This window comes from Chiloscyllium punctatum, chromosome 15 (genome assembly GCF_047496795.1).
Source record: "Chiloscyllium punctatum isolate Juve2018m chromosome 15, sChiPun1.3, whole genome shotgun sequence".
NCBI classification, from domain to species: Eukaryota; Metazoa; Chordata; class Chondrichthyes; order Orectolobiformes; family Hemiscylliidae; genus Chiloscyllium; species Chiloscyllium punctatum.
The window spans coordinates 440,361-467,915 of record NC_092753.1 but is presented as its reverse complement, the minus strand read 5'-3'; the positions used below and the strand labels follow the sequence as shown (position 1 = coordinate 467,915).

Below are 27,555 nucleotides of genomic sequence, written 5' to 3'. Positions count from 1 at the left end.
AAAAGAGCAGGCAGCCTATTTATTCAGATACCACTTTATGTGCTAGCATCACTCATAACCCCTGAACGACTGCTGTGAGAAAGTAGCATATGAATACTGTTTTTTCTTCTTCCTGGAACTTCTGCGAAGATACTAAACTGCCAAAAGTGAATGAGGATGATCACCAGATTCAAACATGACAGCTTATCTATTACATCCTACGCTGAAACTGGAGGGTTATGATGTTGTATCGACAGGATTGAAATCAACATTTAGTCAAAACGGGTGTCCCAAAACTTGGTGAAAGTCTATTGTTGGGTTTGCCACCGGGATGAGAGGATGTCACCACATTCTAGATTCCACCTCCATGAGTTTTAATCGGCACTGCATCAGAACATCAGGTGAATTGGCCATGCTAAATTGTCCATAGTTTTTAGATGCATTTGTCAGAGGGGGGTGGATTACTCTTCGGAGGGTCAGTGTGGACTTGTTGGGCTGAAGGGCCTATTTCCACACTGTAGGTAATCTAATCTAATCAAAAATTCTTTCACTGATATCCAGATCAACTAACCATGCTGGAATTACCAGACAGGTCAGGTTTAGTCTGGTGCTGGAATTACTAGCCATTGGGTGGCATATTGGATACATCAGTACTTGTATGCTAAACAAAGATACTTTATTGAAGGTCCCAGTTCCAAAAATGCCTAGCCTGAAATTCTAACCCCATGGTATTATTTGAACAAAGTAAGATTTAATCACCAGACTGGTTTTACACCCTTGTTTGGAAGAATTTTCATAACAGATATTAAAAGTTAGCACAATGCCATTGGCAGCATATTTAAATTTTCTAACGTGTTTTCACACTGGAAGTGAAAAATACCTGCAGCATGACACCAACTGGACCTATTTCATACAAAAGCCTTCTCTCTGAGCCATTCATGATGCTGAGTCTTCCTAACTCAACACTACTCTGAAAGGCCTATCCCAATGAATCCTATCCTAATATTAGGAAGCATAACCTACCTTTGTTTTTTACTGGATGCAAAATCATAGCTGAAACCTAATTCACTTAAAAATGGTATTTGTGACCAAAATAGCACTTTTGGAAATCCAGGAAATCCTTATTATGGCACTGCTTAATAACTCGCAACCCCTGTTTGAACGCATCTCTCAGATATACTGCAACTTTGAAATAAAACCAAAATGTTTCTAAAAGACCATAGTCTTATTTCTTTTTAACCTTCCTTCCAGTGTTCTTCCTTGGAACCAGAAAGACTTGTTGCGCTACCATCATATGACCAGATGTTACCTCAACAATTGCTATTTTTATACCTCCACCTAAACACTGAGTTTCAGAGAGCTGTATGACTGTAGTGACCATACGAGTTCATTCCAATCCTTTCCTTACTAAGGGTCCATGCAAGGTCACTTTCAAGGAGTAGTTGGATTGAGATCAAGACCTGTAAATATTACAGCCACTTGGGTAATAAAATTGATTTTATTTTCTCTCCTATTTAATTTATTTTCACTTTTCTTCCCCTTTGTCTTGGGAAAACATCAACCCATGGTCCATCATGATCACTAATGTCTTTCGCATTTGGGGCAACATTTGACCACTGCTCAATTTGATTCAGAATCTCAGTGTAGGTCTACAAGTGCCAATCTACAACCCACTACACGGTCATATGAGTAGATAGTGATCTCACAGAGTACTGTGCTACCACATCCTCCAGTTTAATTATAGGTATCTTATATACCACAGTCTTAGGTATAACGCACCTCTCTAACATATTTTTTGATCTTCGATATAGCGCACATTACTTACAGGATTAGTGGTGCTGGAAGAGCACAGCAGTTCAGGCAGCATCCAACGAGCAGCGAAATCGACGTTTCGGGCAAAAGCCCTTCATCAGGAATAAAGGCAGTGAGCCTGAAGCATGGAGAGATAAGCTAGAGGAGGGTGGGGATGGGGAGAGAGTAGCATAGAGTACAATGGGTGAGTGGGGGAGGAGATGAAGGTGATAGGTCAAGGAGGAGAGGGTGGAGTGGATAGGTGGAAAAGAAGATAGGCAGGTTGGACAAGTCAAGGAGACAGTAACTGAGCTGGCAGTTTGACACCTGGAGGAAGAACGCCTCATCTTCCGCCTCGGAACACTTCAACCCCAGGGCATCAATGTGGACTTCAACAGCTTCCTCATTTCCCCTTCCCCCACCTCATCCTAGTTTCAAACTGCCAGCTCAGTTACTGTCTCCTTGACTTGTCCGACCTGCCTATCTTCTTTTCCACCTATCCACTCCACCCTCTCCTCCTTGACCTATCACCTTCATCTCCTCCCCCACTCACCCATTGTACTCTATGCTACTCTCTCCCCACCCCCACCCTCCTCTAGCTTATCTCTCCACGCTTCAGGCTCACTGCCTTTATTCCTGATGAAGGGCTTTTGCCCGAAACGTCGATTTCGCTGCTCGTTAGATGCTGCCTGAACTGCTGTGCTCTTCCAGCACCACTAATCCAGTATTTGCTTTTCAGCATCTGCAGTCATTGTTTTTACCTTGCACATTACTTACAACCTATTACTGACAGAAAACAAAATTCTCCATCTGTAAGCACACCTCTCATCACACTGCTTTTGTTTATTGCCTCCCACAAGCTGCCCTGAGACCATGTCTGACAAACCACAACTTTTTGTGGCATATCTTTGGTACACCATTAACATCCCTGATGGCTGCCCTGCTAAATACAGAGGGCCTGCTGAATGTCAAGATTGTTTCCAACATCTTAAAAGACACATTTTAATCTGAACCTCATATTTACTTAACAAAATCACAGCTTACACCCTTGCTCCCTGAACTCTGAATTTCTCTCACCAACCCACGTCATTCTCGCTTACATTCTTTTCTCTGAGACTAAGACCCCCTGGGCATGATTGTGATTGCTGAAAAAAGTGCTGAATGTACATTGTCTATTGGTGCCAAGCGGCGCCCCTATACGTAACCTTCCTGCTGAACGTACTTCCCATTGATGAGGCTGAAGCTTGCCACGGAGTGGTTTGTGCTTTTGAGTGATGTCATCCGTGAAGCTGTGGTACTCCTGCCCATGCTGGTCGAGCGTATGAGGAGGTGGCTCCTGCAGCAGAACAGGTTGTTGTTGAATTGCTTTCGGAAGGTCTTGCTCAGCAGGTAGAGGGCGAAGGGGTTAACACAGGAGTTGCTGAAAGCAAGAATCCTGGCACAGATGCTGCCAATCAAATGCGCCAAGGAGGTGTCCACCTGCCTGTAATGGTAGGAGCGGTATAGGTAGATGATGTGACTGGGGAGCCAGCTCACAGCGAAGAAACCCACAAACACCAGCACTGTCTTTGCAAGTCTTTTCCTGGATTCCATCTGTCAATGAAACAAAACGGGAAGATTGAAACTTTCGAAAGCAACAGCAACGCTTAAAGCTTGTAGTGAGCACTCAAAATGGATCGAATCTAATTGATTCAATCTGGATAAAAAGACTGGAATAAATCACAAAAGTGCCTGGAAGAAAATAATGATAATCAGTTCATCAGACACATTGTTTCAACAGACCTCGTTGTCACCTGAGAGACTTGATTCTCTCAGAGAATGGACCTTTGTTGAGAAACTGGCAGAAGTGGATTTACTGAATGTGAACTGCCTATTTGTTTCTTTATGTGTAGCATGCAGCAGACTGCTAGTGCCCTACCATCAACTTTGGATTTTACTCTGCAACACGGCCACTATTTTTGTCCAATAGGTGACTGTAGAGACTTGGCATGAGTTTCTATAATCGTACCTGTTCCTTTAGGTGTTTACAAGTCCAGTTCCAACATTAGATTAGATTAGATTAGATTACTTACAGTGTGGAAACAGGCCCTTCGGCCCAACAAGTCCACACCGCCCCGCCGAAGCGTAACCCACCCATACCCCTACATCTACATCTACATCTACCCCTTACCTCACACTACGGACAATTTTAGCATGGCCAATTCACCTGACCTGCACATCTTTGGAGTGTGGGAGGAAACCGGAGCACCCGGAGGAAACCCACGCAGACACGGGGAGAACGTGCAAACTCCACACAGTCAGTCGCCTGAGGCGGGAATTGAACCCGGGTCTCAGGCGCTGTGAGGCAGCAGTGCTAACCACTGTGCCACCGTGCCGCCCACATTCTAAACCTAATAGACATTCTGTGCTGATCACTTTTTAAAACATAGCCCTGCAAGAAATGAGTTCACAGCTTAGCAGAGGAAGGAACACAAAAACAAGATGTGACGTTTTTCCATCCGCAGGTAAAGTGAAAGTGAACATCACTGGGTCCAGTCCAATGTGGCTCAGAACAATTTTATCAAGCAGTTTTCTGTTCTTCGCACTACAAAAAGGCTCTTTGGTGTCCTCCCCATGGCATCATGCAGCAGGAGAGGTGGAGGTACTCATTGCTGTTGATCCCTCCTAGCTTTCACACCACCTAGTTGCAGTCAGATTGAAAGACTGGCTGCTGACCACTTCAGACTGTAAGCCAGGAACTGCAACCCCACCCTTCACAGTCTCTGGTGCCTGACCTATAATCACTGAGGAGATGGCCCAAAAAAGCAGGATGGACAGGGATTCTGGATGTGCTGATGTACAGAGGAGCTGGAGGGGAGGGTTATCCCTTTTCCTGCTGACTGTTAAAGGAGGCCACAGCAGCAGACCCAGCCAGGCTGGATCCAGATCGAGGACTGCATCAGTGCTATGTCCCAGCTTAAACAGAATGCACAGCTATGCAGGAAAATGTACAATCACCGACTGTGTTTTGCAAGGGTGGGTATCACCATTTTCTCCCAGCTCCCTGATACTCACAGGGTAACCACTCACTCTAACTCTGCCTCTGCACACTCCTCTCACCAAAGCTCATTGTCTGCAACTTCTGCTATTGCATGTAATCATTTCTACTCAATGGCTCTGACCCATCTTCTTTCTTGAGCTATCAACTCTTCCCGCCCTTTGTGATTCCAGCTTATTCACTGGCGACTCCTCTCTTGTTCCTCCTGTATCACCACTAACTGTGTTTCCATCTACTTCCATCATGCTCCACCCCTTCCTTTGTCTGATTTCAAGGAAAACTGACCTTCTACCAGACTGTGCTGGTAAGGGGAGGGGGATGGTTGGTGATTGCATTTGGACAAAAGGATCCTCACTCCTTTTGAGGAGAAAGTGCTCAATTTGAAGAGTTCAAAAATGTGGTGCTGGAAAAACACAGCAGGACAGGCAGCATCCGAGTCAATTTGAAGAGCATGACCATGTGGGAATGGGGACATCTCAATGTCCAACCAACCTCAATAAGCTTCAGTGCACTGTACTGTGCTGATCTCCCATTAATACCATTCTTAACTGACACAGGCTTTGATCGCCTCTTTAGATGAATAATCGCCTCTTTTTAGCTTATGCAATCATGACTGACACCCAACGGGTCCCTTGAAAAGAGGCCTACACCATTGATCCTCAGCTCTACCTGCTACTTTGAGGAAGCAGCCTCAACCTGCTACTTTGAAGAGAGAAGGCTGAGGAGATTTGATTGAACTTAACATCATGAAGCATTTAAATAGACTGACTAAAGAGAAATTGCTGCCTATAGCTTAAAAATGATGAACCAGAAGTCTGGGATATAAAGTGTTTGGCCAAAAAAAATAGAGGCTACAGGGAAAAAAAGGGCTTTTACCCAATGAGTGGATTTAGATGTGGATTGTACTGCCTAATGTTATTCTGGAAACCGATAATTAGTAGCTTTTGAAAGGGAACCTGAAAGAAAAATACTTGCAGAGATTCTGGAAAGCATTTGAGAAGTAGGACTAGATGCTATTTTAAAGAGCTGGCATGGATTCAATGGGCTAATTGGTGTCCTTCTATATAGTACAATTCTTGATTCTAAGATTTAATGAAACGTGGAAAAGAGAACACTGTTGTTTTCACCTAAAGGTGGTTGAATTCCCTCAGGGGAATTTGCCTCAAACAGGGCTCATAGTTGAAACCATAGTAATCCATTCAAGGGTCCAAATGGTACTTGAAAATTCAATTAGTCACGGTATGAATTATCAAAGTGACCAGTTTTAATTCGTACTGAGTATATCCATGACATCTAGAGGAAGATCCCATCCCCACATTCCACCTGAGCATTATAATTGCATTCTCATGTCTTCCCTCTCAAAACAGAACTTACTGTGGCCATGATTAAATAATGAATAAAATATCTTTAAATTTTGAATGCATGAGTTAATGACTTTATTGCTCCATTTAAAAATATCTGTAGATTTGTTCAGCCTTTCAACTGGTCTTTTAGTTTCACTCATGACATTTATTAACTAAGAGTCAGATTTAAAAAGTTGAGAGTGTGTTTTTTTTTCCGGTACATCACCTCACAGGGTACAGCTTGTTCTGTCTGGATTATGAGGTTTTTTCAATCTTCTTTGAACATAGAAGAAAGATATCAGATGCCAAAATAAATACTGTTCCTGAAAGGATGATGTTTCAGCATAATTTTACAGTAGTTAATCCATTATCAGTATTTGCAGTTAATAAGCAGTAAGAGGTTGATATAAACCAATCTTTTCTTGTTTAGGGTGTAAGGCTCTGACAAGGTTAATGCTGACAAGTGCCTTAGAAACCCCTCACTATTAATGATGTTGTATAGACTTGTGGGGGAGAACTGTGTAGAATCTCAAAGGAGCTTTAAGATCCACCATTTGAATCTTCCTCATAGTCCTTATAACAATGTCTATCACATTAGTGTAGCATAAATAGTTGCTATCGTGTAATACACTACATATTGTTTCAGACATAAGCCTTCTCTTATTAGATTGCCAAGTGATATTCCTTTATCATGGTAGACCGAACACCCCTCATAGATTCCTACTCTGATGCAGATGTTGGGAGCAAATCTGCCCCATAGAGAGCCTATCAGTGAACAGCAAAGAAGATTGCTTCTATAACTTAGTGGCAAGTGGAGGATATTATTTAGTGTCTCCCATTGGCAACAGTGGAAGGCTTGAGATTTCTTCACTCACAAGTTTAAGAAGGCAGATTGTGCAGACAATTAGGATTTGGAAGAGCTGGCCAGTCATGAACCTGACAGAGCACAGTCTAGTGGTAAAATTCAACAAGATAGAATCTACAATCAGTGGTAAAAGCAGCAGTAGCAGCAGCAGCAGCAGGAGGAGTGTTTGGTATTCCCTGGAGGTGTAGTATTAGTCACCTACCGACTAATGAAAATACAGTAGATGCTGTAGATCTGAAATAAAACACAAATGCAGGAGAAACTCAGCAGTTCTGCCAGTTTCTTTGGAGAGAAGCAGAGAAGCAAAAAATAAAGACAGATGGTCTCAGTTCAGATCATGTATTGCCGTCATAATGAGAGGCATGGCAAGCCACGATTGCAGAAGGGAAATCTAGCGTGAAAAAAGCAATTCAAAACTAGATCACAGACCTAGAACTAACGTGATAAAGGAGCATTTTAGAAGCCGAAGAAGACAAAGTTCAATGAAAGGAGTAAGATGGCAAACTATGGAGGTGAAGGCTGCATTATAAAAATGCAGTAAAGGCATTATTCAATTCACTGTCAATGGGATTCTCTATGAAAAACAATTAAAGAAATAGGGTTCATCTTATAAAGCTGCAAATAGCAGCAGACATTTACTGGAAATAATTTACTAAAGGCACAAGAAGCGGGATTCATCAAGTGAAGCTTTAAAGAAAAGCGTATCAGTCATTAAGTGCAAGATTGTCAAGATTCATCCAGAGAAGCCATGGAAAAGCTAAAAATCCTTGGTTTTATTTGCAGAAACCAGGAATCATTAATTTCGACCACAAAAATACTGTATAATCATATACTACATGTACATGAGAAAGTGAGAGCGTGTGTGTATGAGGGTCTGTGTGAAGGAGCATTGTGGTGGTTATACAGACATTCTGCAAAATTCCTGCAAAGTTAAAAGCCTCTGAAGCTATGAAAATAAATGATCACATCAGGAGGCATGATATCAGAAATAATATTGCCAGGAAGATTAAATTCAAAAATAGATCGAATATAACATAAAGTTGTACAAATCTTTGAGAAAACATTTCTTAGGATACAAAATAGCTTCCAATTAGATGCTAAACCAGAAGCTGAACAAGTAAATACACTTCTGTATATAATTGGGAGCAAAGCATATGAAGTCATATATCACCATGGGATAAAAGAAGCGATTGGTATCTCTGAGGAATTGGAAGAGAGATTAGCTTTGGAACTTGAAGGAGTAAGATTTAGCATCTGGGTCCTTCTCATACACTCTGTAACAATATCTGTCACATCAATGTAACAAGCAATAAAGCACATCTTCTTTAGGACAATATCCTCTTCTCATGAGACTACTAAGTCATTTACCTCCACCAGACTAGACCAAGCAGATCTTAACACTTGCCCTTTCATCTCCTCCCTCCTCACTGTCCACGATCCCAAACACATTTTCCAGTTGAAGCAGCATTTTCCTTGTACTTCTTTCAATCTAGCCTAATGTATTTGCTGCTCACAATGTGGTTTCTTTACACTGGTGAGATCCAATGCAGACAGCTTTGTCAAACAGGTCCGGTCTGACCATAAGAATGACCCCAGCCTTCGAGTTGCTTGCCATTTCAATAAACCTTCTTAATTCCATGCTAACATTTCTATCATTGGCCTGCTACAGGGTTTCAACAAAGCTCAATCAAAGCTGGAGGAACAGATCTCATGTTCTGCTCAGTATTTTTACAGCCTTCGGTATTCAACATTGTGTTCGCCAACCTCAAAGTATGATCTCTGTTCACCACTTTGATCATAACACTATCCTTACTTCTTCTTTTGCATTGCTATCACTCCCATTGTCTTTCACTGTGGGCATGTTCACCATCTGTTGCACTCAAACTTCCTACCCCTCTGCCAAAAGCATGAAAAACCATGATGTTCCAACTCCTTTCAGTTTTGAAGAAGTTATATCAGACTCGAAATATTAACTCTGTTCTCTCACCATAGTTGCTGCCAGATATGTTGAGTTTCTCTATCACCTTCTGTTCTGTTTTATTGTAGATCCTATTCTGAAAGAGGATGGCAGTAGAAAATCTACTATACAGTGAGAAATTGCCCATACAATCTGATGAGCAGCGGTATGGATTGCACAGACCACAGTAACTGATTACATAAACAAAACACTTGTGCACAAAATGGATTCAGACTTGTTATAATATTCACTACTTGATCAAGCATCAAGATTGTTGATCACATTCAGCACTCCACTTTGGTTGATTTTTTCAAAATCAATTTCCACTTGACACTTCTTCAGCACCAGATATTTTCCAATTCACAATATCCAACATTCTTGAAGACAGAGGAGAAGTAATTTGCCATATGGTTGATGTGATTATCCGTGGTGCTACGAAGGAAGAGCATGGTGGGCAATGGGTCTATGAAACAGAAAGGCAAGACAGAAAGCTGGACTTACTGTGAATGTGAAATGGAAATTTGACAAGAGCACTAAACCATTTCTTGGGGTACCTTATTCAGCAACAAGGTGGCCCCCAAGCAATTCAAATTCTAATTTAGGAGTGTGCACAGCCTAGATATATTACAACATACTGAGATTCCTTGACACAGTCATAGTCATAAAGATGTGCAACACAGAAATTGACCCTTTGGTCCAACTTGTCCATGCCGACTTGATATTCTAAAGTAATCCAGTCCCACTTGCCAGCATTTTGTCCATATCCCTCTAAACCCTTCCTATCCATATACCCATCCAGATGCCGTTTAAATGTTGTAATTGTACCAGCCTCCACCACTTCCTCTGGCAGCTCATTCCATACATGTACCATCCTCTGAGTGAAAAAGTTGCCCTTAGGTTTCTTTTATATCTTTCTCCTCTCACCCTAAACCTATGCTCTCTAGCTCTGGACTCCCCAACCCCAGGGAAAAGACTTTGTCTATTTATCCTATCCATGTCCCTCATGATTTTATAAACCTCTATAAGGTCATCCCTTAGCCTCCGACACTCCAGGGAAAACAGCCCCAGCCTATTCAACCTCTCCCTGTAGCTCAAATCCTCCAACCCTGGCAACATCCTTGTAAATCTTTTCTGAAGCCTTTCAAGTTTCACAACATCCTTCCTATAGCAGGGAGACCAGAATTGCACACAATATTCCAAACATAGCCTAACCAATGTCCTGTACAGCTGCAACATGACCTCCCAACTCCTATATTCAATGCACTGACCAATAAAGGAAAGCATACCAAACACCTTCTTCACTATCCTATCTAACTGGGACTCCTCTTTAAAGGAACTATGAACCTGCAAGATCTTTTTGTTCGGCAACACTCCCCAGGACCTTACCATTAAGCGTATGTTTTGCCTTTCCAAAATGAAGCACATCATATTTATCCAAATTAAACTCCAACTGCCGCTCCTCAGTCATTGGGCCATCTGATCAAGATCCCATTGTACTCTGAGATAACTTCCTTTGCTGTATACTACAGCTTTACTTTTGGTGTCATCTGCAAACAGACTAACCAAACCTCCTATGTTTACATTCAAATCATTTATATAAATGACAAAAAGCAATGGACCCAGCACCGATCCTTGTGGCACACCACTGGTCACAGGCCTCCAGTCTGACAAGCAACCCTCCACCACCACCCTCTGTCTTCTATCATCGAGCCTGTCCTGTATCCAAATGGTTAGTTCTCCCTGTAGTCCATGTGATATAGTCAACCAAGTGTCGAAGTTCATATCAAACTTACTAACCATAAATGAGCCACTACAAGATCTGTGAAATAAATTGGGAAATAGAACAATAGAACTTATTGAAGAAATTGGGGAATAGAACAAGTGAAAGACATTTAAGAAGATTAAAGTAATGCATATTCCCTTCGATATTTCAGCACACTATGATCTAATATGTCTAATTGAACATGGCAGGAGACTGGAAGAACACAACAAGCCAGACAGCAACAGGAGGTAGAGAAGTCGATGTTTCATGTGTAACCCTTTTTCAGGAATGGGGTGGGTGTAGGGGGAGCTGCAGATAAAGGGGGAGTCAGAGGCAGGGTGGTGAGGTGGGGAATAGGTGAAGGCAGGTACAGGGTACGACTGTGTTGGTCAATAGGAGGTCTGAATCCAGTTGGTGGCAGGGAGTGGAAGAAAGAGAAGTCTGGGGTGGGAAGGGAGGTTATTTGAAATTGGAGACGCAACGTTGAGTACTCCGGACTGTAGGCAGGCGGAAGGTGAGGTGTTGTTCCTCCAATTTGCGGTTGGGTTTATTGTGGCAATGGAGGAGGCCAAGGATGGTCATGTGGGAGAGAGAGTGGGAAGGGGAATTAAAATGTGTGGTGGCTGGGAGGTCCGGTTGGCCTGAGATTCTTGTTGAACCATTCCATAAGTTAATGTTTGGTCTTTCAGATGTACAGAAGACCATAATGGGAGCACCCAATGCAGTAAACTAGATTGGAGGAGAGGCAGGGGAACCTCTGTCTCACCTAGAAGGACTGTTTGGGGCTCTGGATGGAGGTGAGGGGGGTGGTGTACTGGCAGGTTTTGTATGTTTTCCAGTTGCAGGGGAAGGTACTTGAGGGTTACCACTCTCCCCACCAACCCCAGACCCCCACCGCCCTCGAACCCCTGAACCCAAAAGGATGTGGATGCTTCAGAAGAGGTTCACCAGGATGTTGCCTGGTATGGAGGGCCCTAGCTATGAAGAGAGGTTGAGTAGATTAAGATTATTTTCATTAGAAAGACAGAGGTTGAGGGGAGACTTGACTGAGGTCTACAAACTTTTGAGAGGTACAGACAGGGTGGATAGCAAGAAGCTTTTTTTCCAGAGTAGGGGACTCAATTAATGGGGTCACGAGTTCAAGGTGAGAGGGGAAAAGTTTAAGTGAGGTATGCATGGAAAGTTCTTTACACAGAGGGTGGTGGGTGCCTGGAAATCCAGCAGCGATGGTAGAGGTAGGCATGATAGCACCATATAAGATGTATCTAGACAGATACCTGTATGTGTCTGGAGCAGAGGGATATAGATCCTTCGAAAATAAGCGACATGTTAACATAGAGGATCTGGATTGGCAGGCTTGGAGGGCCAAAGGACCTGTTCCTGTGCTGCAATGTTCTTTGTTCTTTTTTCTAAGATGCAACCAATAGCAGATATTCTTGTCAAGAATTAAAATTGATGAGGTTACTCAGCAACTTAATTCCATAGATTCTAAATTTCTGTAGACTCTGGAAAAGTTCCTGCAGACTACTGGTTTACATCTGATAATCCTAAAAGAGGTAGCTACACAGATAATGGATGCATTTGTTGTAATTTTCCAAATATCCTTGCATTCTGGAGAAGTAGCAGAGGAATGGAAAACTGCCAATTTGACATCCTTAATTAAAAAGGAAGGCAGGCAAAAAGCGGGTAACTGTAGGCCGATTAACCTAATATCCATGGTTGTAAAAGTATTGGATTCTATTATTAAGGAAGTCATAGCAGAACAATCGCAAACTAATTAAGCAGAGTCAGTCTTGCTTCATGAAAGCGAAGTCGCGCCTGACGAATTTATTAAAGCTTTTTGAGGAAGTCTCAATCAGAATGGATCGAGGGGACTGAGTAGGTGTGTTGTACTGAACTTCGAGAAGGCATTTGACAAAGTATCTCACAAAAGGTGAAGTCATACTGTAAGGGTCCACAGCGTTGGGGGTGATTTATTGGTGTGGAAAGAAAATTGGCTCATAAGCAGGAAACAGCGAGTAGGGATAAAGGGTTCTTGTTCAGGATGACACCCTGTAACCAGTGGGGTTCCACAGAGGTCAGAGTGGGACCCCAATTATTTACAATACATATCAATGACTTAGAGGAAGGAAGCAAATGTACTGAAGCCAAATTTGCAGACGACACAAAAATAGGTGGAAAGGCAGGTTGTGGGAAGGATACATACAGTTCACAGAGAGACTTTGATAGGTTCAGTAAGTAGACAAAAAGTTGGCAAATGGAAAATCTGAAAATTTCCATTGTGGAATGGAGATTAAAAGAACAGTATTATATAAATGAAGAAAAACTGCAGGAAGCTGCAAAGCAAAGGGACTTGGAGCTATTTGTACATGAAACAGAGAAAGCTAGCATACACCTACAGCAGGTAATAAGGAAGGCAAATGGAATGTTGGCTTTTATTTCAAGGGGTTTGGAGCATAAGAGTAGAGAAATCCTCCCGCAACTATACAAGATACTGGTAAGACTACATCTGGAGAAGTTTTTGTCCCCTTATTTAAGAAAAGATAGTATTTCATTGGAGGCAGTTCAGAGAAACTTCACTAGGTTGATCCCCATTATGGATGGACTGTATTATGAACAAAGTCTAAGTAGGTTGGGACTCTACTCACACTCTGATTGGAATGAAGGGCACTCTGATTGGAACGTATAGGATTCTTAAAGAGCTTGACAAGTTAAACGCTATTTCCCATCATGGAAAAGTCTAAGGCCAGAGGGCATCACTTCAGAATAACCAATTTAAGACTGAGATGAGGAGGAATTTCTTCTCTGAGAAAGTTGAGAGTTTCTGGCGCTCTTTGCTACAGAGAGCTGTGGTGGGGGAGGAGATTCCTCACAGATATTTAAGGCTAATTTAGATAGCTTCTTAATCAGTAGGGGAATCAAGGGTCATGGGGAAAGGCCAGGAAAGTGAACATGAGGAAGGTCAGATCAACCACAATTCTATCAAATTGCGGAGCAGAGTTGAGCGGCCAAATAGCCTAGCTCTGTTCCTATTTCTTCTGGTTTTTCAGACAAGAAACTAGCAAACATAACATCACTATTGAGAAGGGAGGAAGAGTGAGAATGGAGAATCTGTTAGTTTGACATTAGCAATGGGGAAAATGTTAGAATCTATTATAAAGTATGTGATAAGCAGACATTTAGAAAAGAGTGGTAAAATTTCTAAAAGCAAAATCATGTTTGACAATCTTGTTGGAGTTTATTGAAGATATCACTTGCAGCATTCATTAAGGTGAACCAGCTGATGTGTTTTATTTGGACCTCCAGAAAGACTTTGATAAGGTCCCAGGCAGAAGGTTAGCAAATAAAATTTGATTGCATGGAATTGTTGGGGGAGGGAGTACACTACTGTGGATTGAAATTTAGCCAACAGACAGAGTGCAGAGGTTAGGAATAAATAATTCATTCTCATCATAGCAGGCTATTATCCGTGTGGCACCACAAGGATCTGTGCCAATTCTACAACTGTTCACAATCAAAATAAAAGATTTGAACGTGTAGACCAATTAAGGTATTTCCAAATTTACTGGTGACACCAAACTTGGTGGAAACAAAGAGGAGGATGCAAGGAGTTTCAAGAGCACTTACATAGGCAAAGTAAATGGGCTAGAGCATGTCAGATTGGATATAATGTGAGTAAGTATGAAATTATTTACTTTGCAAAACAAAACAAAAAGACAACATTTCTTAAACAGTATGAAGTTGGGAAATGTAAGTGTCGGCCAAACCTGAGCATCCTTGGTCATCAGTCACAGAAACTTAGCATGTGGACGCAGCGAGCGATCAGAAGACAGGTAATATGTTAGGATAATCCCTGGCATTGTGGGATTGTTTTATGAAGTGAGATTGAGTAGACGGTGTGTACTTCCTTCAGTTTCAAAGAATGAGGGGTGATCTCATTGAAATTTATGAAATTCTTACAAGGTGAAACTGTTGGGATGGGGATAAGATGTTTGCCTTCGTGGATGAAACTAAAACCAGGAGACATGATCTTAGAATAAGGGAAAGACCATTTAAGACTGAAGTGATGAGGAATTTCTTCACTCAGAGGGTAGTGAATCTGTGGAATTCTCGGCTGTAAAATTTTAATCACTAAGCAGGTTCCTGATAGCAGTCAATAGATTTCTGGAAACTAACGTCATCAAGAGATAAAGAGATCGTGCAGGAAAGGGGATTTGATGTGGATGATTAGCTGTGATATAACAGAATGATAGAGCCTGAATAGTTTGCTCCTATTTCTACAGTGCATTTTCTGAAATAGAAGTATATTCCCCCACAATAACAAACACTTAATTATCCCCCACGATAACAAACACTTAACCATCCCCTACAATAACAAGCACTTAACCATGTTGCCAAGTGAAAAACACTTAACCATTCCCCCTCAATAACAAAACACTTAACTATTCCCCCTCAATAACAAACATTTAATCAAACCAGCAACATAAAAAAAAGCTGAAATCCAAGCAACTCAGTATAAGGATGGAGTTTGCTTGCAAATCACAGCATTGGGAGATTGAAAAAAATGGGGAGTTTGGAGAGACTGAGGGACAACCACCACATTCTGTCTTGAGACAGTATTATGTGCAGCACAAACACTTAACAATAGTGGACAACTTGTTACTCTTCAATAAAAGATTGGTGATTTTGAAATCAATGGGAGATGAGATTCTGCAAAGACTCCACAACAGTCATCCAGGTATCACCAAGTAAGAGCACAACAATCAGTATGGTGGACTGAAAGAATATTCTGCGGAATGCCTTGGTTGTGCCATAAACAAGTCAAGTACTGACAGAGCCTCAGTTAGAACTCGCAAAATGCTAGAGCTGGTCTCTCTGGCTACATTAGAGACGGCACTGAATTTGATTGTACCATGATATCTGCAAGGGGCCAGAGAACCTATAAAGGAAGATTGCAGTTGTCATAGCAACATTTCCAGAAGAAGGACAACGCATCAGCTACAAACCTAAATGGCCAGCAAAGGGCCTTCAATAGTCACAGGCTTAGTTTTCCTATTTTATTGAGTTGTAACTTGGCCAAAGTTTACCTCCTCTTCTCTGTAGCTTGTATTTTGGCATGGTTAGTTCAACTGTGTGTCTGCACTTGGGTTGTACAAGTAATTTTATATTTTAGTATTGGTAATATTTTGTCATGGCTAGATTTAAGCACTATAAAAGTGGAGTTGAGGATTATCAGATCAGCCATGATCTCATTGAATGGCACAGCAGACTCGATGGGCTGAATGGACTGCTTCTGTTTGTAGATCTTATGGTCTTTTGGTTTTAACTTTACTGAGCCATGTCTTGGTCAGACAGAAACAAAGCCAGGTATTCTATTTTTTATCTAAGCAGTCTTATGGAAATGTTAAATGTTTAAGCATAAATGCTCAACATTACAGGAACAAGATGAAGAGTTATGAAGAGTTGAAGGAGCTTCACATAATAAGGGAAATACTAAACAGGCTTTAAGCACACCTATGACCAACTGGCTTAAGAATATTTGAAAGACCCTTGTTGACTTACAAGTTAATTGCCATAAAGGTTTGAGAAATCCAAAGCAAGAAGAGCAGATTTGCATTTATGTTTTATAGGTACTCCCTTTTTCCTATTGCACTTGCCAGAAAGTTCTCTATTCATCTTTAACTTCAGGCAATGAGTTTTGACAGCCTTTTCAATCATGATGGACTATCTCAATCACAGTCTCACCCTGCCTTTCTCCCATGCATGCCTTTGACAAACCTGTCCAGAAACTTGCATGATTTATTGTATTCCCTTTGTCTGGGAGCGTAAAGACAAAATTGAATTTCTACTGCCCTTGTAGCTATAGTTGTGTAACTCAGCAGAGATCAGGGATTGATCTTAGCACTTTTCAGGTCTCAGTTGTCCACCATGCACTTATCAATGGGCCAACAGGGGAACTGTGGGGCAGAATTTCAATTGAAAACTTGACTCTTGTTACCCTTGAGAAAACCATATCCAGGATTGCAAGATTATATTAAATCTGACATAAAATAAATGAAATTCTTCAGTTCAGTAATTTGTGGGGCACGTTTTATGATTACAGTTGACAAAGCAACAAAACTTTGTGAGGCCCAGTAAGCAAACCATGAAAGGTCCTTGTTCAGACATAAAACATAATCAAAAAAGCTATTGGAACGTTGACCTTTATTTCAAGTGAGCTGCAAAACAAAGGAGACAGCATTATGCTTCAATTGTGTGAAAGCTTTGTCAGGTAGTATTCAGCCTTGGATACTGTAACTCAGGGGTTTCAGCACAAATTCAGCTCAAAAATGACAATAGGGCTGGTTACATGTGCTTGACTTGTTCTCCTTTAAGTATAGGCATTTAAAACGTTAAGACTATTTCAATGTGTGGATCATTTTGTCTGGTCAATCAACCAAGAATGAGGAGGTGCAATGCTAAATTACAGCCAGGCCATTCACGTTTGGAATCAGGCAGCAGTTCACGGCACAAGCAACAAAGACAATTATAAGGCTCTCACCTCAAAAGCTGTGAGCTTTGTGTTAACTTGGCTCTTTCAAGACCCAGAGTTTGTGTAGGAGGGAGAGTGTCAGGTATGTGCAACATTGGCTTGTCTTCTGGGGCAGGTGGGACCTGTATAAGAAGGACAGGTTGCACCTAAACTGGATGGGCACCAATATCCTGGCTTGCTGGTGCCACTCAAGAGGGTATAAACTAGTGTATTAGGGGGGCAGGAATCACTGCAATCGGTCAGCAAGTAAATTGATCAAGAAGAATTTAGAGACCAGGGCCAGTAAGATTAAGAAGAAGAACAGGCAAGGGGAGGTAGCTGAATATAGCTGGACTAGCAATCTGCAGTGTATTTGTTTTAATGTGAGGACTATGACAAGTAGGTAGATGAACATGGAGCTTGGGTAATACATGCAACTGCAATGTTGTAGTGATTACACAGACTTGGTTGAGAGAGGGACAAATCTGGCAGCTTCACTTTCTGGGACTGAGATGTTGCAGGCAAGATAGAGAGGGAGGTAAAAGAGATAAGGAAGTTCTGTTTTGATAAGGAAGAATATAACAGCTATACTGAGGGAGGATAATTTGGAGGGATCATGCAGCGAGGTCACATGGTAAAGCTAAGGAATAGGAAATTTGCAAACATTTAATGGGGTGTACTATAGGCTTCCCAACAGCTAATGAGTGATAGAGGAACAAGAAACAAATATGTGGACATTATAGAAAAATCTAAAAACAACAGGATTGTTGTGGTGAGTAATTTTAAGTTCCCCTATATTGACTGGGACTTGTTTAATACTGGGGCTTGGATGGGGGCGGTTCTGGTCCAAAGTTCCCTTAAAGTGGCCAAGAAGGCATATGGTATGTGTGCCTGTATCGGTTAAGGCGTAAGGTATAAAAGCTGGCATGCCATGTTGCAGTTATGTAGAACTGAGCCACATTTGGGATATTGCATACAATTCTGGTCTACCCAGAGGATGTGGAGGCTATGAAGCAGGTACAGAAGTGGCATGGAGGCTTAGTGCTTAGCACTGCTGCCTCACAGCACTGGGGACCCAGGTTCGATTCCTGCCATGGGTGACTGTCCATTTGGAGTTTACACATTCTCCGTGTATCAGAGTGGGTTTCCTCCAGGTGCTCTAGTTTCCTCCACAGTTCAAACATGTATAGGTCAGATGGACTGGCCGTGGAAAATTGTCCATTGTGTCCAGGGCTACGTAGTTAGGTGAATTTGCCATGGTGATTAGAGGGGTAGGGTCTGGGTGAGATACCCTTCAGACGGTCAGTGCAGACTCGATGGGTTGATTGGCCTGCTTCCACACTGAAGACATTCTAACCTAGGCTGTTTCCAGAATGTTGCCTGGTTTGACGTGTATTAGCTATCATATGTGAGTGTACAAACTGTTTTTCACTTGAAGGATGAGGGCCAACCTGATAGATGTTTACAAAATTGTAAGAGGCATTAAGGTTAAAGGAGGTGTGACAGGTAGGTTTGCTACGCAGAGGGTGATAAATGCCTGGAACGTGCTGCCAGAGGAGGCATTGGACGTGGATGCAATAGCAATGTTTAAGAGGTATGTTGACAGCTAAATGAATAGGCAGAGAATAGAGGGATACGGAGCATGTAGAGACAAACGGTTTTAGTTTAGAAAGGCATCATGTGTCAGCACAGTCTTGGTTGGGCAAAGGGCCTCTGCCTGTGCTGTAGTGTTCTGTGTTAACTGATCCCTGCATTCAAACTCCCAACAGAGACTGCTGTCATACAAACCGCTGTGTCAGAAATGCTAAATCTACAAACAAATCCGAGCATTTATATGAATTGAGCCAAGGATTTACCGATAACTTAGTATAGCCGCAGTATTTTTTGGAATCAGTCATTTTAAGTAGAAAAGCACAATTTTGCCATAAAGGGATAAACTCTAGGCAACTATGTAGAATCTTTTTCTCACCTCTAATTGACAGCCAACATATATCCTAAAATAATAAGAATACAAGAACTGCAAGGGACAGCTAAGCCATCAAATTCACACCCTTTCAGAGAGTGCACAACACATGCTGCATTTAGATTATACTTTGCCTATTTAAACTCCTGAGGAAAAGCTCTGATGAAACATATCCTGAGCCCCAGTTCAAATGGAAAAGCTGGTAACTTCAGTACACACAAATGTTATTCCATCTCATTCGGAAAGAAAAATGAATTGTACTCAACAACACTAATGAGATAGAATTGATAGGGTATAAAGTAAGGAGGTTAGTAAGATCATTCATGTCTGAGATCTCAATTGAAATGCAGTTGCACCATAGAGATTGAAAATCTCTTTCTGCTAGCTGTATGAGGTCTGCATGAAGTATGTTCACAAAAGTCAGGGCAGAATTAAGAGTTGCCATTGCTTCACAACACAAAGCTGGTCACAATTTCCATTAAGTTAGTTTAGTCACACTTTAGATCAGAATATCTTCTGTGGAAAATGAATGTAACATGGTCAGCAATGGGATTGTTCTGTAGTCAAGATCAATGTAAGTTGTTAAGTGATAGCAGAAGTAGCTTTACTCTGAAATGAGCCCATGTAATATCTGATCTGGGATTACTTGAAGCTCTTCTCATTACTTCACTGTCAAATCATTGCAGCTAATGAACTTAACCGACATCTGGAAATCAGATTTTTTAATTCTAGTTATTCCCTCTGCAGGTTATTATGTAGCAGTTCACACAGTGGGGTTACTGGAGGTTGCAAGACAGAAGGGTCCAGTGACTAAGCAGAAAATAGATGAGTGATAAACGGTAAGAAGCCTGCAAATTTACTTAATACAGTTTGAAGGGTATAACATTTAAGAAATTGCCAGTGGTGATGCTATTATATGAATACCTAGAATGTGATGGAAGTTTAGAATGTGTTATTTTTATTGGGAACATGGATTCTAGAATTACTGATGTTTTGGTTTCCAATGGTATCAAGTTCTGATCTTCTCAAAGAAAAGGGCAGGAGGTCATTTGAAACAATAAAAACAACCGTTTCAATAAAGCATATAACTAAAACTAAATGATTCTGCCAGATACCTGGGGAGCTAGTTGTGCTTATTGATAACTTGAATTTGTGTGACCCACAGAAGACGACAAATGACCTGGCACATAAGCAGATTGAGTCAGGAAGATAACATCCATTCCAGCAGATCAACAGTTTTTAGTCAGTGCGAGGTTTCAGGCTACCAGAGGTGGAAAGAGGCCTGAGGCTGGTTAGCAGCCTCAAAACAGTCAAAGTCAGAGAAGGGTTAGCCTGCCTTTGTGTCTCAGGGAGAGACTGCAAGAGACAGAATCCCATCTGGTGAATATGCTGCAACTCATCAGTTTAGCAAGAAATTTTAAAGTGAAGATCAGAGGTTCATTGGGGTTAGATGTCTGTAAAGGATATCACTGAGAAAAAGGGGTGTATCATTCTTTTTGCTGTTTATGATGAATCGTTCCAAATTATCATATATACATTGATATTTTTCTTTTATGTAAAAGCTTATGTTCGTTTGTTAAAGTACATCGACAGCCTCATGTGAATATGTTCAGTGATTGGTCACTATAGTAACCAAATTATAAGAATATAGTTTCTGGTTTATCAGGACAGGTTCTACTCTGGAATCAGATTTGTCCAGTATTACTATCTGCTGGGATCATTACAAAGGGCTGAACCCCTATTCTGGTCTTTCCAATGATAATTGGCATTCAGGCCAGGAAATCGTGGAGGTATTTATTTAATTGACTCAGTCATGAGCTGTACCTTCAGAAGTTTGTGATTTGCTGTCCTACAGCAACAGCTCTTCAGCAAGAATACCAATGAGGGTGTCAACCCTTTCAGTAGCTTGTATCAGATGTTATGTTGTTTTATTTTAAATATGAATCTATTGTGAGTAGGTTTAGCCATTCAAAAGATTAGCTATAAACAATATGGATTTCTAATGTGTTCAGCATTTTGCACGAATTGTAAGTGTATTAAGTCTATAGGAATGCTTAAACTATGTATAGTTATTTTGTCACATACAGTGGCATTCAGATTTTGGGTCATTGTTTACACTTATCAATGACATTTTGTGCTTAATTTATGCCTCTGCTATTTTCAATATTCACTGCATTTTGATATTTTCAAAATTAATTTGCAAGAACTATCAGTAATATTGGCTGCAGTGTCATTGAATGCAGATAGAATAACAGTTAGGAAAGAGGTTACTCAGCCTTTCATGATTGTTCTGTTATTCAGTTCAATCATGGCTGATTTATGGTTCAACTTCACCTATCTGTTCTTGCTGTATAATCCTTGATGCTTTTAACTAGAATAGTGTGCTAGTATCTGCTGTAAAAATTTCAAATTGGCTTAGTTCACACATCAACTTAAAGCATTCTGTGTAAGGTCTTGTTTTTACTATGGGCTGCCATTGAGATCGCTCATTCAGCTGCAGGATTTTACAGAGCTGCAGTCATGTCTGTAAGGTACAGACAGAACCCAATTCAGTCACAATAATGATCACTATTTGGAACAGATTCCCATACCATTAGGTTACAAACTAATTTACAGAGGATTTAACAATGAATCCCTAATGAACCCATTCAACAGTAAATCTGCAGTTTACAATGGGCAGCACTGCTGCTTTAGTTAGATAACTAGTGTTCCTTACAGTGTGTGAATTGACTTGCAATGTGAGTTCCCTTCAATATTCTTCCATTCAGAAAGTGAAATTAACTTTGGCACACCATTCAGTGACAAGAGCTCTGTGCAGTATTTGATTTTTTTTATTGCAGACTTCAGAGAGATGGGCATTATTAGCTGCAACAATGTGCTGGCTTAAATTGAAACTTTTGGATAAATGTAAGTACTGGGACTGTGCAGGACCCTGCAGCTACAGCTGATAGTCCATCTGGTCTAGTGTCCAAACCTAAACAGTCCCAGTCAGAAAAATCTTCTGAAGACACAACTTGCTTCCAGAAACACTGGTTCAGAAAATTTACATTAATATGTCACCTTATGAGATAAATCAGAAAACTGTATATAACAGACAATAGCATCAAGAAATACACCTCATATGCAATTATGATTGCTTTATGAGGAAAGAAAGGACAGAGCTTGTAATTCTAAAGCACCTTCCATTACCTCAGGATATCTCAAAGCACTTTATTGCCAAGGAAGTACTTTTTGAAGTATGCAATGTTACAATGTAGAAAATTTAGCAGTTAATTTGTGCACAAATATGATCAGAAAATTGATACTTTTAAAATGATGTTGTTCACAATTTATAGTTTAATATTGCAGTTAATGCTTTTCAGATGACTGAGCCATGCTTTAGGGTGGAAGTTATTTTCAAATTTGAATCAGCACCTCAGAGCTGTGCAAGAGCAGCTTGATGATCCCAGCTTCTCTAACCTTTCTTCATAACTGAACTGTCTCATCCCTAGTAGCAACTTGGCAAACCTCCTCCTCTGTACTCTTTCCAATATCTTGACATTTTTCATTTACAATCGTCCAGCTGAAGCTTAACCAAAGATTTAATATGACATCCCTGCTTTGCAATCAATGTCCTATCTAAATAGCCAAACACCTCTATTTTTAACATGCTGTAAAAACTTGCCCACCATCTTGAAAGATTTGCTATTTTATAAATTGAGCATCCTTAGCTTTTGCAGGTCTTTCAACCTACTTAAAAATGAAGGTATTTTGGTGGATTTCTACAGAATACTGGTGCAGCCTCAATTCGAGCTTTGCACACAGCTGTAGGACCCACACTTCCAAGAAGATGTGAAGGAATTAGAAAGAGTGTAGAAAAGATTCACAAGAACTGCTCCCAGTTATTAGGAGCCTCAGTTACATTGACAGATTGGAGAAATTGGGATTTTTTTTCCCTAAGGAGAAGGTTGGAAGGAAATTTAATATAAGTATTAAAATTATGGAGCATCCGGATAGAGTGAGGTAGAGAAAAAAAAATGCCTATTGATAGAAGGATTAAGAACCAGAGGGTTGGATTTATGATACTTGGCAAAAGATGCAATGATGACATGGGGAAAACCCTTTTCACATAGCAAGTGACAGGGATTTTGAATGCATGATGAAAAAGTATGGTGGACTCAGGGTCTATTGAGATATTGTAAAGAGAATTAGATTATTCAAAAGAAGGATGTGCTGGTTACAAGATGAAGGCAGATCAGTGGCACTAGGAAAATTGGTTCCACAGAGAGCTATTATAGATATGATATGACAAATGGCCTCCTGTAGTCAATCTGCTGTTCTGTGATGTACAGTATATTGTTACTCCCTGTTGTTCCTATCAAAGTACATTACTTCACAGTTAACTGCATTAAACTGCATCTGCCTTTCCTTTGCCCTTTTTACCATAGAATTACAAAACAAATAAATATATTATACCATATTTTACAATTCTTAGTAGTACCTAAGTCTACAGATAGATTGAGATCCTCTTCCAAATGCTGCCTGGGCACAAAACGTGTATTGCAGATTGGAGACCAGTTCTAGGAATTGGACAAAGTAATACGTTGGGGAGCAGTATGTATATTATTTTAGTGAAAGCAGTGCAACAGAGAAGGGTGGTAGTGGTACAGTGGTAACATGGTGAGGCTAGTAAATCAGTGGTGCATGTTAATGATGCTGGGGGCTATGGGTTCAAATTCCAATATGATCATTGGTGAAATTAATTCTAAACCATAAAAATCTAGACTATAATTCTAGCTTCAGTAAAAGTAGCCAACTAACTATTATTGTAAAAACCATTTGGTTCACAAACGTCCTTTAGGACTGGAATTGAGCTATTGTTACCTGATCTGACTTACATGTGACAGCAGATCCTCAGTAATGTGATTGATTCTGAGATAGTCCACGCAGTTTAAGGGCAATTTGGACCAGGCAATACATGCTAGCAGTGATGCTCACACCCCATGAAATAGTTTTTTAAAAAAGATGTTGAGGGACATGTCTATTTGAAACTCTGGTATCCGTTTGCTATTTTGATTCTATTTGCTGATTAGCATCATTTGAACTTTCCTGGAGGTATGGCACTAAAGCACTGATTCGCAGCTACTTTTGTATCTTTTCCCATTGAAGGTATGGATTAGACTGGCTATTATGCAGCGACATGCTCAGTTCTCTGCAATTTCATTTTGATTGTCAGTGTTTGGAGTGCTGAGGGTAAGGTCTACTCCCACATTCCCAGCATTGAGCAGGAAAGTGGGTCTGAGAATCAGATAATATAGTTATATAGCTTCAATTTAATATTTGGAATATGCAGATATTGAATCTGTCCTGCTGATTTTGTTAATTGACATGAAATAATTGCATACCAGAAAGCATACAATTAAATCTCTCTATATTTAACTCTACAGTCACCAGGGAGAAAGTGAGGACTGCAGATGCTGGAGATCAGAGCTGAAAATGTGTTGCTGGAAAAGCGCAGCAGGTCAGGCAGCATCCAAGGAGCAGGAGAATCGACGTTTCTGGCATGAGCCCTTCTTCAGGAATGAGGAAAGTGTGTCCAGCAGGCTAAGATAAAAGGTAGGGAGGAGGGACTTGGGGGAGGGGTGTTGGAAAATGCGATAGGTGGAAGGATGTCAAGGTGAGGGTGATAGGCCGGAGTGGGGGTGGAGATGGAGAGGTCAGGAAGAAGATTGCAGGTTAGGAAGGCGGTGCTGAGTTCGAGGGATTTGACTGAGACATGGTGGGGGGAAGGAGGTGGGAAATGAGGAAACTGGAGAAATCTGAGTTCATCCCTTGTGGTTGGAGGGTTCCTAGGCGGAAGATGAGGCGCTCTTCCTCCAACCGTCATGTTGTTATGGTCTGGCGATGGAGTAGTCCAAGGACCTGCATGTCCTTGGTGGAGTGGGAGGGGGAGTTGAAGTGTTGAGCCACGGGGTGGTTGGGTTGGTTGGTCCGGGTGTCCCAGAGATGTTCTCTGAAATGTTCCGCAAGTAGGCGGCCTGTCTCCCCAATATAGAGGAGGCCACATGTGTGGAGGTGCAGGTGAATTTGTGGCGGATATGGAAGGATCCCTTGGGGCCTTGGAGGGAAGTAAGGGGGCAGGTGTGGGCGCAAGTTTTGCATTTCTTGCGGTTGCAGGGGAAGGTGCTGGGAGTGGAGGTTGGGTTGGTGAGGGGTGTGGACCTGACGAGGGAGTCACAGAGGGAGTGGTCTTTTCGGAACGCTGATAGGGGAGGGGAGGGAAATATATCCCTGGTGGTGGAGTCTGTTTGGAGATGGCGGAAATGACGACGGATGATACGATGTATATGGAGGTTGGTGGGGTGGTAGATGAGGACCAGTGGGGTTCTGTCCTGGTGGCGATTGGAGGGGCGGGGCTCAAGGGCGGAGGAGCGGGAAGTGGAGGAGATGCGATGGAGGGCATCGTCGATCACGTCTGGGAGGAAATTGCGGTCTTTGAAGAAGGAGGCCATCTGGGTTGTTCAGTATTTGAACTGGTCCTCCTGGGAGCAGATGCGGCGGAGACGAAGGAATTGGGAATATGGGATGGCATTTTTACAGGGGGCAGGGTGGGAGGAGGTGTAGTCTAGGTAACTGTGGGAGTCTGTCAGTTTATAGTAAATGTCCGTGTTGATTTGGTCGCCCGAGATAGAAATGGAAAGGTCTAGGAAGGGGAGGGAGCAGGTGAATTTGAGGTCGGGGTGGAAGGTGTTGGTAAAGTGGATGAACTGTTCAACCTCCTCGTGGGAGCATGAGGCAGCGCCAATAGTCATAGCGGAGGAAAAGGTGGGGGGTGGTGCCAGTGTAGCTGCGGCCCTCCCCCCACCTTGTCTCAGTCGAATCCCTTGAACTCAGCACCGCCTTCCTAACCTGCAATCTTCTTCCTGACCTCTCCGCCCCCACTCCACTCCGACCCATCACCCTCACCTTAACCTCCTTCCACCTATCGCATTTCCAATGCCCCTTCCCCAAGTCCCTCCTCCCTACCTTTTATCTTAGCCTGCTGGACACACTTTCCTCATTCCTGAAGAAAAGGCTCATGCCCGAAACGTCGATTCTCCTGCTCCTTGGATGCTGCCTGACCTGCTGCGCTTTTCCAGCAACACATTTTCAGCTACAGTCACCAATCTCTTTTTGACAATTAACGTTTTGCTGTAGTTTCACAATGATCGTCTGAATCGTGAAATTTAGGATTTTTCTTCCATAAATATTGTAATTGGCATTTCTGCCATATTGAAACTGGTTCAATTTTCTCACAGCTGTGTGTCAGCCTAAATAACCTCATACTTTCTGTGTATATTGTTCTCACTTAAAATGTTCCTATTGCCATCTTTAGTTATTTCAACCCTGCCATCAGCCACATGGGTGGAAGAGTTGGGAGTTCGGACTACCGATAGCTGTGATTTCTTAACAGGAAGCGTATCCATGCGATTGACTTCGTCCGATGTTGACAGTTTTCTCCCAGGTTGAGCGAATGTGCTCTGACGCTGTGAAATGATCCGTTGAATGGCACTGTCGGAAATCGTTCCAAGCTGATGAAGAAAGCAGGCGCGAAGTTAAATCCTAACCAAGGCGATGATCTCAGGCTGCTGCGTGGGATTATTAAACCCACTGACCCTGCCTGAAATACTTCCGTTGTCTTGACCTCACTGATGTAAAACAAACACACAAACTCTCTTCAAAGGCCCGACTTTTAAAGTTTGCGCCGTTATTTTTGTGAGGATTCGCGAGGCTTTGAAATCCATTCGCCACCCAGAAAACAGAGCCTGTGTATTTGACTCCTCGGCTTCATAATTGCAGAGGCAGATTTTGCTGGTGCACCATTAAATTTGGGATGGGACGTCCACCGGCTGAGATCAAATTGAAGGTCTCACTTGCTACCTCTTTAGAGCACAGGAAGGAAAAACAGCATCAGGCAGACCCCCCCTGAAGTGTGATCCTCGGCCTTAAAGAGATCGCCACCAATCGCCCGACAAGTTACTGGGTGATAGGAGACAGTGAGGTCTGCAGATGCTGGAGATCAGAGTTGAGAATGTGTTGCTTGAAAAGCACAGCAGGTCGCTTTTCCAGCAACACAGTTACTGGGTGCTGTCTATCCACACATTGGTAGATGGAAATGATGAGTCCAGGTCTGTGAGAATGGTCTCACCACAGCAGGAACAACACAGATTGCCCACACACTAGCATCTCAACTAATACCAAGTGTGCTGATAAAAAAAACACTGACACATCTGTGCTGGAGTAAAGTTCATGTAGGCTCATGTTTGCAGAGATTGAGGTTCCAGCTGGTAGGGACATTCTCTTGGCTCCCAGCCACAACAGAACATCA

The 27,555-nt window shown here is 41.8% G+C and overlaps 1 protein-coding gene across 1 annotated transcript in view; it reads right to left on the bottom strand.

Annotated features, from left to right (window-relative positions):
* Positions 1–2,463: 2,463 nt before the first annotated feature.
* Positions 2,464–27,555, bottom strand: part of LOC140485886 (gastrin-releasing peptide receptor-like) — a 56,750-nt gene continuing 31,658 nt past the window's right edge. Inside the window, exon 3 of the mRNA XM_072584336.1 lies at positions 2,464–3,363. Within this exon, the coding sequence (XP_072440437.1) occupies positions 2,965–3,363 (399 nt within the window). The 3' untranslated portion in view covers positions 2,464–2,964. The remainder of the gene's footprint in view (positions 3,364–27,555) is intronic.